The following is a 12758-nucleotide window of genomic DNA, read 5'->3' as shown; positions in this document are numbered from 1 at the left end:
TAAAATACCGTAGTGGCTAGCTTATCGGCCTCCAAGTGAATGTGACCATAATATTAGTTGAGCCTAACATCTTCCAAGTGAATGTGACCATAATATTAGTTGAGATTTTCACCGAGTGACAAATGTGAACATGCTTGGTCTTTCTTACATGTGGAAAATAATAAAAAATGTCATGTGAACATGCTTGGTCTTTCTTACATGTGGAAAACAATAAAAAATGTCATTAATGGGTAATTGTTAGGAAAAATACTGAGAGGGGTGAATCAGTGTTTTCAAATCATTAAAATTTTCAATTTTATATCTTGATTTATGTACGTGGCTTTACTGAAGGGAACCCGCGTGTTTACGCGACTATTATTAAGACAACTAGCATATATCTAGTAAACTTACTTTTCAGTTAATTCATCTTTTGTTTATCTTGAGCCAGTGCATCAGTACTTCATTAAATATTAAATAGACAGTAACTATGTGCAGTAAGAACAAAATAAACCATCACACATAAGCAACATACATGAACACTAGGATTTAAGGTGGAAACTCAATGCGGGAAAAAACCACCTATTGTTGTCTTGTCATCTTTGTCTTCTTTTTAATATAAAGAAAATATTTTTACAATCGTGTACTCGCGCATACTCGTATCGGTACACAGGTAGGCACCTGCAAAAGGCTACAACCTTCACTCATTCTCCAGCACCCACTGGAAGGGAGCACCAATCCCCTGAATCTTGTACTCGCATAAACTCATACCAATACACAAGCACCCACCTGCTGAAGGCTACAACCTTCGCTCGTTCTCCAGCGCCCACTCGAAGGGAGTACCAACCCCCTGAATTTTGTATTGGCGTAAACTCATACCAGTACGCAGGCACCCACTTGCAGAAGGCTACAACCTTCGCTCGTTCTCCAGATCCTACTGGAAGGGAGCTCCAACCCCCTGATCTAATTTACTAGTTACCACTGGAAGGAAGCTTCAACTCCCTCATCAAAGGCTCCAACCCTCAACACTTCTAGGGACCATGTTTCATAAATTTTCATACTGGATCCACTTACTACAAAACATCGCAATTTGTAGGTCACGTTTCATCAAATTTTCAAAACAAACCCACTACCGACATTTAAGCCCAAAACCAATCATCAAAACTCAAACTTCTCACTTAAGTCAATTATGAATCTTTGAATCAACCAATCACTGAATCAATTGAATCAACTGCAACTCAACCAATTAATCGACTTAAACAACCAGAACAGTCAGATCACTCTAACCAGAATACCAATCAACATACTGCACATCACAAAAACAAGATTATATTACTACAAACCCTTATCAACCATATGTCGAAATATATACACTCTGCTCAAGAATGGGGATTTACAAGATTGGCACTTCTCAATTCTCTGTCATTTTTCTTGTATGAAGCATTTTCATAATATTAAATATTGTGTTCAAGTTCAAGTGTATATAAAGGTAACTTTGCGCCTATCAAACATCTATGTTCTTACTATGGCTTTGGAGGTCCACACTGGTCACTTGTGAATGTTTTGTTATAAATTCCCATGAAGACCATCTTCATGAATGTTGTCCATGAATTCTTATGAAGACCACCTTCCTAAATCTTAGCATTTTCTTTTTCTATAATGAAGCAAGAAGTCTTATTTAACAAAACATACTCATGGATCCTTATAATATTGCTCCATTCGAGAGGATTTCTCTTCGATGAAATTAGAGATAAAATAAAACATGATTTCAGTCTGAAATATTTACTCTCCACAACACTACTTACACCCCATGAATATTCAATTTTTAATTTTAAGTTAGTGCAACTTAGGCTTGAAACATTACTCTATGGTTATTAGGCACCCATGTTCTCCCCCATCTTTACAGATTGCACAGCATCTGTAATTTGGGTAGTTTTGGTTCTTTTTCATTCCGACTTCAACCATTTTATTTACATATTATGTTGTAGAGGCCTTGTAGGGTTTGATAAGTTGGGAAAACTTTATAAATCAATAGGGCTTTGTTTTTCAATGGAAGACCATGAGATCCCAATCTTCTTCCTTCTTTTTCTCCTTTAAAGATCCATCGAGCAAAGAAAGAGGAAAACATGAATGGTTTTCATTAGCCTACATAGGCATAGCCTCAATGATGCCTGCATGAATTCTCAATTAGCTAAAGGAGAAATAGGAATTGAGGAGAATGATAGCAATAGGTTTCCATGCTAAATATCGTTTGAGAGCCTCAAATTTTGAGTTTGAAGGGGGTGAAAACATGTAAGTCTATATTTTTTAGGCAATTATGTTTTTAGGTACTTATTATGTTCTACCATGGTTTAAGAGGTTCACATTGGAAGATTGTGAATGTTGGCTATGAATTTCCATGAAGAGCAATTTCACAAATCTAGGCATTTTACACTTGTTGAACTAAAGGTCTTCTTTAAGAGATACGAGTTCCTACAAGTGTTTATCATTTTCAAAATATCCATCTTTAATGCAAAAGTAGAGGAAAAGAGAACAAATTATTTTAGTCCATCATATTTACCATCCACAGTAGTCAAACCAAAACCTTACAACCTTTTCTTTATTGTTTTTTATATTTTCCAAGTTTCTAAAACAAGTTTAGGGTTGAAAAATAACTCTGGGACCCATTTTATCACCTTGGTTTCAGAGGTTTTCAATATGTTATATTTTATGAGTCCTTATGATAGGATAACCTTTAGCTACGGGAAAGGGATAACCCTTTGCTATGCTCAAGGGAGATCCTTCCCTTTGTTATGCTTTCTCAAGCCTATACAAATTCCCACCTACACAAATTATGGAAGTGTTGGGATAACAATGTTATGTAGAATTGTATGAACATTATTAGTAAATACCGCTTAGAATGGGAGGCAGTGGAAATGGAGTGGAAAGTTGGTCTGAAACTTTCACATTTTTTTCTGTAATCCTTTCTTCCGCTCAAACTGAAATATTTGTAGATCTCTTCGAAGGGATTTGAAGGGAGGGAATAAATAAAGGGTCAGGTACGTTAAGTGGGAGCTCCTCCTAATATTGTTCGATGAATAACATGTATCACAATATTTAGAATTCATCCTCTTCTTATGATCCTTACAAACGTCGACCAAAGCCATCCATCTCCTGCTTCATCCTCGAAACCCAGAGATGCCTCTTGTGACGAAAGAAAGAGATTTTTTTCCGTAACAAATTCATTATGGTATAACCCTAACTAGTGGAAATATTTTCTAGGATTGACTATGAACCAAGTGTAAGGGATCCGGGGTAGAGTGATGGCCCTTAAATAGGATCTACACCTATCAGATATGGAATCTTTGAGCTGGTTAAAGAGATCATCAATTCTTAGCATATATTACTTTTTTAAGGGTGACTTTATTCAACTTCCTTAAATCTATACGTAGCCTCAGTCCCATCCTCAATCAATTCCCATATTCATCCTGTCCAAACAAACACGCTACTCCTACAAGCGAGTAATCCTCCATCCAGATAAAGGGGACAAGTCCTAGGTGGAGAAAGACATTGACCATGCTATAGTCGGTCCCTACCCCCCTTGCGAGAGATATTGCATGTATTATTATTATGAGAATTACCACAACCTTTTGTGTCTATATATATCTCTCGATCTTAATTTTCACATTGATTCAACAAGTTCACCCAACGAGATTTGGACTACTCTAAAAGGTTTATTTGGAAAGCAGGATGTGTTAAGAGGTCACTAGCTAGAGAATGGGCTCATCAACTTGAGCTTGAGTATCTTTATCTCACTTGCAAAGGCTTGAAAAGTGAGTGGGATTATTTTGATCTTGAAAAGGAATAGAGTCGAAAGAATCAAATTATTATCCAATTGAGGATGACATAAGGAATAGGAAGTGCAAACCCAAGCAAGCAAAAACTTACCTAAGAAGCTAAGCCTAGGGTTCAACAATTCTAATACTCTCGTTGGAAAGTGGAACTATTTGGTGGGGGGAGGGGGCAACCCCCAAACCGCATAATATACCTTATCTTACTCACCTTCCCCAAGTCCCATTCTTTTTATCCTTGTCAAGTTATTCCCGAGTTCAATATTTACAACATTAGAGTCCTGCTTTTTTATCCTTGCCAACTTCCAAGTTATTCCAGAGTTCAATCTTTTCAACATTGGAATTTTGAATGTATGTCACATACTGTAAGATTCACTCTAGTCTTTTTTAGCATAGAAATAAATTGTTAAAGAAAACCAATCAATTCCTTATTGTTTTTTTGAAGGTGTGATAGACGAAAGTTGGTCTCAGTAGATAGTAGATTTGCTCACATATTGTGACATGTTAGGTGAGTTTCTTTTTCTTTTTTTCATGTTGAAGTTATTGCATACAATCCAACTACTCCTTATCAAAGATTTTAGAAATTCATGCCAATGATTTAATCTTAAACATAGTTTGGCAATATTGTGCTTACATCTGAACTTCACTTTTGCCATGGAATTACATTGGACAGTTCTACGTATAATTTTTAAATTGATATAGTCACAGGCATGGAACCTCCCTGCATTCTCAATAACCATATCTCCTATGCTTCATATTTGATCCTTGATTTAGCAAATAATATAGAAATTATTCTCATGAATATGTTTGTGTGGGTGTAGAACCAAATTTCTCAGATCAAAACTTATTTGAATCAAGTAATGAGAGTTCCTTGTCCTTTTTTATTATGATTCTTGAATGTCATATTTAGCTCTATGAACAATTGTGAAACCCTAATGAAAAATATAAGTGTTGTATGATTCACTCTGGAGTAACATTTATGTTAAAATTGTGCATTTGAATTGTGTCACAATAAACAAAGGGTTATTTGAGAGAAATCTCAAAGGAAATAATACTCCAAACATGTATTAGAAAAATTGCAAATAAAAAGCTAATATTGACTTGCTACCCTTGCAACCACTCTCGTCAAAAAAATTACCAATCAACTTTATCATAACTCATTCACCTTACTTTTACATCCTATGATAAAAAAGAAAAAAAAATTGCCTTACCTTAATTTATATGCTATGATCAAGAAACCTTTTCTAAACAAGCGTTGCAAGCAAAAATAGTCCATGCGGGACTAAAATCCTTATATAGGCATGTGTCATTGAAAACTTCGATAAGAACAAGTTTTCAATGCAATGCCACTTTATCTGATGAGTGCATTTCTTAAAGAAGTTGATGAGTTCATTTCTTAAAGAAGAAATGTCCGGGAATGCACCTCTTTTCCACCTGCTGATGGATGCTAACTTCTTAAGAAATTGCTTTGATTCTTTGATGTTATAGCAGATAGTTTTCCACCTAGTGATGCCAACTATCCACCTGATGTCAACTTTTTAAGCAATTTCTCTAATGCTCTCATCTTATATCAGATAAAAGGATTTCGTTCCAATACATCAACAATAGACATTTCATTTTTTTCATATATATTGATATCTAACCTAGTAATAAGAGTAATTCCAAAAGCTTTTTGGTGTATTATAATTCTTCATTGTTACATCTGAGACTAAATGTCACATAAGATCTAGTTTCTTATCAAGTAAGAAGCTACAAATCCAGAAGCTATAAATCCAACTACAACCATTTTTAAGAGAGTCTTTCCATCTTGTAGAAGTAGTGGAAAAGATAATAAAAATTTATTAACAATGACAAAGTGAGCACTGTAAAATGCAACATGTAGTGTTATGTTTCCATGATAATCTGTGGACTCTATAATATTCGGAGATGTTAGAAGTAGCTCCTCCACCCCCTACACTACAAAATGATGCATGTATCATGAACTGAAGTATAAAACCAAAAGAGTATCATGAATTGGTTGGTTGAAAATTTGTGAGGAGCTAGTGAAGATCTCCTAGTGCAGGGTTTGAGCTTTTCCAGTGTAAAAGAAAAATCATAAAAAAAAAATATGCTTTAATAATTTTTTATGCTTCATCTCATCCGTCCATGGAATATGTACATGTTTGCAACATTTCTTGATGCTCTTGCAATAGTTCCTGAAGACAATGCTATCAACTGTTGCATGGAAAAGAAAACATTGTAATTGATAATGCAAAATATAGGCTACACTTATCCCGATCCATTCCAATTTCCTGCTGATGCCATAACCCAAATCCATTCATGTTGATGCTAAAAAGGTATTTGTTTGGATGTAAGAAAGACCTAATGACTGGTCTATCAAAGAGAATGAAAAATGGCATATGAACTGAAGCAACAACTTTGATAACCTGCACCATGTTCATCAATTTGTAGTAGAGTAATATGAAGAACATTCACAGAAAATACCAAAATTTTCATATTTCTTGAAAGTTTGGAAATAATAAAATTTTTGTTCTATCATATCAATGATGTCTTTAAGTTCTTTCCTGTATCCAATATAAGCAAGTTGAGCATAATAGGGAATTCAATGAAAGATCCATAATCTATTCAAAAAATGGCAGAAAACAAGTATCCATAATCTATGTTTTTGCTATAATAAAGTGAAAGAGAGTGCAAGACAAAAAAATGGCAAAACCAATGTTGTTAATAGATTGTGAAGGCATCAAAATTGGAACAATCAGTTCGTGGTAATTGTCAATACTCATAGAGTTTGAACATTTTTGTTCCTTATAAGATGGTCATTAATGATTGTTTTTCACTGTAACAGTTTCACTACAAGTTGCCCTATTTAATTTTTAATGAAACAAATGCCACGTTCACATAATCCTTTTTAAAAAGCATTTTGCAAACCCTTAAAATATGATGAGAGTTCATTCCCATCAATGAGATAGATATTATGGTAAGACTTTTACCTTTTCTTGGCGTGTAAAAAAATTGCAAATAAATTCATAGGAAAAAATAACCAATAAACCATACAAATTTTAACTCTCAAGAAAAAAGTGAGAAAAAAAAAACTATTTTTTATAAGCAAAAAAGCCAAAGACAACCATCATAACTTGAAGTACACAATTCTACATACTAAGAGATAAAATCCAAAAGTTCATTCATTAGTCACAGACTAGTGCTTTTTACTAGTGAAGAGAGAGCTAAGCATTTAAAGCGCAGGAAGAACAAGCAAACGCATACTAGTGAAGAGAGAGCTAAGCATTTAAAGCACAGGAAGAACAAGCAAACACATAAGAAACAGACCTTGTACATGAGCAACAACAACTAGGATAAGTGCAGATGTCTAGACCTTAGTGAACCAGATTTTGTCCTTCAATATCTACCTTTTGCGAGGCAAGTAAAACATCTGGTTTTGCACCCAATTCCATTACCTCGATCTGAAATTGGCTCTCGAATGAGCTCAAGCTATGGGTCAACAAATGCTTTAGCTGTCTTTGCTCCTCCTAATAGTGCCCCATCAACCATGTCGTGGATGGAGTCTAACACCATGTATATTGTTTCCATTTCCATAGTATCTACCTATACCAGTCAAAGATAGGGATACCCGTAATAGTATTGGGGTTATCAGGCTTATTTTAGGGGGAGTTTTACCAAATGCAACGATGGAAGCTGATATAGCTAGGCAGAGACGCAACGACTAAAGAAGCTGGTGAAATCGCTACCCTAGCCGCTGGTGGTGTCTTTACTATGGCTTAGTGGGGGTTCTTGCTCGAGCAGGCTAAGAGCAAGTCACCCTAAGGGCTTGAGAGAGGTGGAGCGAAGGTAGCATAATATATAGAGACATCATGCACAGAAGCAAGGGTAGGAGCACCAACTATTACGACTATAGATTCAAAACAAAAGACTAGATTGAATGGAGGAGGTTCGACCGTCACGCTAGCTTGCTTGTCGGAGATAGCTATGTTAATTACTTTGTTTTCTCCATCTCTATATCTGATGTTAGCTTTTCTGTCTAGTACTGTGTCCTGTCTATCGATTATCTCTCTCAATTCTATTATAATCTAGCATCTACTAGCTGAGACATGACCTACTAAATAACTAGCTCGCGTATATGAATTGATTGAACATTTACCTGCACCATAAGCACTGCACACCAATGAGTTTGTCCCAGTTTGTCCCTGAAGCAACGAACTAGTTATAGTGATAACATGGGAGTATAAGAGGTGGAGGGATGCTGACACCCTAACACCTGGCTTGACACCAAGCTGCAGTAGTAATAGGTGGCAAGGCAAAACTCTTTAATATATTATTCCAATTTGCATGGTAGCAATAGGTGGTAAGGCAAGGCAATGATATGCATATCCCAAAGTCTACCGTTATGTTTACATAATTGTGAAATGAAGGACATATTTGGTTTAAACTTTTGAATATATAAAATAAAGGATATATCCAATCTCAAATTTGGAATAAAAAGATGGATGGGTTTGATAAAAGCCTCGAAGATTAAAAAGTTGATCGGTTTTTTCAAAATTTGGATAAACTTTTTTATGTGCACAATTTGCAGATCGGCAATAAGACTTCCGAACAAATACTTTAAATAAAAACTTTTTTTTGAAAGAATAAATTTTAAAAACTTTGGGTAAATGAGCAAATCAGCGCAATTTGATATGAAATCAACACCCAAGCAAACACAATAGTCCCCCGAAGGCAAGGACTAATAAGGATGTGAAATTTTTTACCTATAGCAAAGGTGAAGTCCCAAAAGATCAACGCTTAATTAAAACACTTAGCTGTTTCACATAGATTGGATATCCTTATTTGAGGATTTGAAGGGTCTTACTTTATGGTTGAGATGGGGTTTTGGTCAACATTTCATGAGATCACTCACTTGGTCATCACAAGTTAATAAATGAAGTAGCATAGCTAAGTCCGTGATGTTGAAATGGAATTATTGAGTATATAACACGTGGTGTAAGGACAAAACCATCGAATCAGTCCACGTATGCATCCTTATCACCCTACTCGTATGATAATCGATATTGAAAATAATTATATTTTTTATTAATCGTGATCCATTTGAATCTTTAAGCCAACGGGCAAAGTAGATATTCAACATGACACGCCATAAGTCTTGCTTTACTCTTTCACCCTGTGACTCGCTCTCGCTCTGTGAGACCTCTTAGACCATAGAAAAGCTTCCGTTGGCTATTGCCTATAGTTTTATATTAATTCAAATTTAATAGAGTAAATGAAAGAAAACATATAGCAGGACAGAAACATGTAATTTTTTGGCCAGGGAGATGACAAATACTATCTAAAAATTATACTATCTAAAAATTAATTTTTAGATAAAATGTAATTAATTTTTATAAATTTTTTTTTTGATAAAATGTAATTGTTTTTTTAAATATTTATATTTGTGTGTGATATTCATATTAAATAACATAATTTAATATAAATTAAGAATAAAGTAATAAAATTTTAAAAAGATTTTGAAAAAGATGTATAATTTTTTTCTATATTTAACTATATAATATTTAATAAGTATCGATAACAAAAACTAATTTAATGTGGATTATAAAACAAATTTTTAAGATAATATATATACTTAAAGAGTATTTTTTTATTATTTTAATAAATACTTTCTAATTAAAGTAAAGAGTATTTTTTTATTATTTTAATAAATACTTTCTAATTAAAGTAAAGGGAGATTTAATACAAAATAGACATGTAATATTTTGAAAATTGATAATAATTAAAATAAATTTAAGATTTTTTTTTTGAAAAATCATATTTACAAGTTAGGGTTGACGGTTTTGAACTTCTATTGAGGTTCATCATTAGGACAAAGATTAAATTTATAGTGACAAAAATCTCATTCTACAACCCAATATGAAGGAGGTTTAATTCCTTTAGTGAATTGACAAATGTCCTATAAAAATAAATAAAATAATATTTAATAAAATACATATTTAGGCTGATAGGCCTTCCTTTGAATGAGTTTAGTCGTCTACCTTTTGATTCTCTGATTGACATATGGCGTCCAATTGGCATCTGGTTTAATTGACATCTGGCATATGTTCTCGGACTATTCCTCCCTCACCAAAACTGCTTTCCGATTTCTGCTCCTCCTGCTTTCCGCTTTCTGCTCTTCCACTGCTCTTCCACGACTTGCTGCAATAATGTTTCCGGGCTCTTCCACGACCTGCTGCAATAATGTTTCCGGTTTCTGCTGTGCACGACCTGCCTTGCTGCCTAACGATGAATTTAGCTCTCGGTTATTCAGTGGTCATCCTGCTATATCCTGCCATACTTGACCTTTTAAATACCCATCCCAACACCTGTTGTCTCCTCAAATCTGTTCTTTATATTCATCTGCTTAGCTGCTTCTTCTAAGTGAATCAAATTTATTTCTGAGTGTTGTGAAGAAGAGAAGATGGTGAAGGAAGTAGGTCGGTTTAATGTTCAAGGATGGGCTGCTAGAGACGAGTCAGGCATTCTCTCGCCCTTCAATTTCACTCGCAGGTTTCTCCTCGCTTTACTCTCATAACTGCTTTTATTGATACCCATTTGCAGAAAACTTACATTTAAATTGTTTGCTTCTATTGATACCCATTTGCAAAAAACTTACATTTAAATTGCCTTGAAAGGGAAACTGGGCCGCATGATGTTACTTTCAAGATCGTATACTGCGGAATCTGTCACACTGATCTACATCAAATTGGTAATGAATGGAAAGGTTCCCAATACCCAATGGTTCCTGGGTAATGTCTTCATAATCTTCAACACTGCTTCACATCAAATAGCAAGACAGAAAGAGTATATGCCTAGAAATTCATGCTCAATTTTAATTTACTCACAATTCTATTTTTGCAGCCATGAAATAGTAGGTATAGTAGTTGAAGTTGGTTCAGAAGTGAAGAATTTTTCTGCTGGAGATCGTGTGGGCGTGGCCTGTATGGTTGGAAGTTGCCATCATTGCGATTCTTGTAGCAAAGGGCAAGAACAGTATTGTGAGAAGGTCATTTGGACGTATGGCAGCACCGATGTTGATGGTTCTGTCACTTTTGGAGGTTACTCATCCTTGATGGTTTGTAACCAGAGGTAATTAATCATTATCCCAACTCATGCAACCATTTTTGTTTTAGGGCATATAGGCTAAACTCGCCATAAAAGGCTTCCTTTTCTGTCCATATAATCTTGTTCATGTTTGGAATGGGATCAACGAGTTTCGGGAATCTCCCAATTGACTCAAAACCTCAGAAAATTTAATTGCGCCAAGTTCCGGCAGGCCTTGCCGAGATGGGTGGTTTGTCTCTTTTATATAAAACCAGAGACAAATGGCATTAATATTTTTTCTTTATATTGGTTAAATAGGGTTTTAATAATTTGGGTGGTTTGTGGGTTGTAAGCAGCTTTGTGGTGAAGGTACCAGAGAATCTTCCCTTGGATGCCGCTGCACCATTGCTATGTGCGGGAATAACGGTGTACAGCCCCATGAAATATTTCCAGATGACGGAGCCTGGAAAGAGCCTGGGCGTGGTGGGGCTTGGTGGTTTGGGACACATGGCTGTCAAATTTGGCAAAGCTTTTGGGTTGCAAGTGACGGTGATAAGTACATCGCCTAGCAAGGAAAAGGAAGCGAGAGAAATTTTAGGAGCAGATCACTTTGTCATCAGCAAAGATGAGAAACAGATGCAGGCTGCAGTCAAGTCTGTAGACTATATTATTGACACAGTCTCTGCTAATCATGCTGTGGAGCCCCTCCTTAATTTGCTAAAGGTGAATGGGAAGTTGGTCATAGTTGGTTTGCCAGAAAAGCCTGTGCAATTTGCTGCTCTGGCTGTTGTTATGGGTAAGTCCTCCGTGCCCTTTTGTCTTGTAGATAAAAGATATGAACAAAATTATATTTCAATCAAACTGAGAGTGTCAAAGGCATCCACAGCTTAGGCAGATATGCTATCTCTAAATTTTGGATTTCTCTACTGTTTTCTTGAACAAGAATTTGGGTGTTAATCACATGGAAGTTGGGATTTAATTTTAATTTTGGTGTGTGCAGCCCATCGATTTGTAGGGGGGAGTTTGATTGGAGGGGTGAAGGAAACTCAGGAAATGTGTTATAGTTGGTGAGAAGCTTTTAGCTCTCATAGAAGAGTAGGTTTATGGCTGAATGAGGATGTGAGAAACTAGGAACTGTAACTCGTAGAATGTAATAGATGCCCGAGAGCTTGAACAATTTGGTTAATAAAGTTTGCATAATTATGTTATAGTTTAATTTTGTGTAATTAATTTTTTTATTATTGTGGTGTATTTTGTGTGATGGATTAAAATTATAGAGACTAATGAAATCAAAGAAGTTTTCTTTGTTGTATTTTTATGTTGAATTGTAGGGAGGCATAACCCCTATGCATTAAGTGGGTGGGGAGCTTGCAATAAGGGATCTCAAAATAGAATAAAAGTGATGGCACATAGAGGAATATGTTATGGAAGACCGAGAAGACTAAAGGGTGCAAAAGATGTGCATGACCTTGCAATGACGTGGAGGGTAATGATGCACAAAATGGATGCCATGGACATAGCTCAGAGAAGAGGCATTTCACATATGGTGTAGGACATTAGTCATGATGAAGCAAAATTGTAGAGTACATGAGAAGAATTAGAAGAGCACATGACCTTCAAAAAAAGAATGATCAATGCAATCAAAATATTGGAAGAAAAGATAAACTTGATATTATTGTCTATTCTCGAAGTTCAAATCCTAAGGAATTGATATATTAGATAGGAGAAATGGAAAAGTTTTTTGAATTTGAGTAGAATAGAGATCCCATTCTCTCTCATTTTGCTTACATCGTTATAATCTCAGTCCAGTGTTTTGTTGGGGGTTTTTTATGGAAGGTACAGGTTAAATCAGTTTTTTGCGTCGAATAA

General features: G+C 35.3%; 1 protein-coding gene across 1 annotated transcript; it reads left to right on the top strand.

Moving 5' to 3' along the window:
* Window positions 1–10235: 10235 nt before the first annotated feature.
* LOC149149517 (putative mannitol dehydrogenase) lies at window positions 10236–12130 on the top strand. The gene is made up of 5 exons (XM_089446164.1): window positions 10236–10355; window positions 10481–10594; window positions 10707–10934; window positions 11246–11685; window positions 11890–12130. The coding sequence occupies exons 1-5, from the start codon at window positions 10267–10269 to the stop codon at window positions 11958–11960; spliced, it is 942 nt and encodes a 313-aa protein (XP_089302290.1). The 5' UTR covers window positions 10236–10266; the 3' UTR covers window positions 11961–12130.
* Window positions 12131–12758: the final 628 nt, after the last annotated feature.

This window comes from Pinus tabuliformis, chromosome 9 (assembly GCF_031772625.1).
Source record: "Pinus tabuliformis cultivar Carrire ecotype Pingquan chromosome 9, CPIR1, whole genome shotgun sequence".
In the NCBI taxonomy this organism is placed as follows: Eukaryota; Viridiplantae; Streptophyta; class Pinopsida; order Pinales; family Pinaceae; genus Pinus; species Pinus tabuliformis.
Note: the sequence above shows the minus strand (reverse complement) of the source record. Positions and strands in the feature narration are given on the sequence as shown.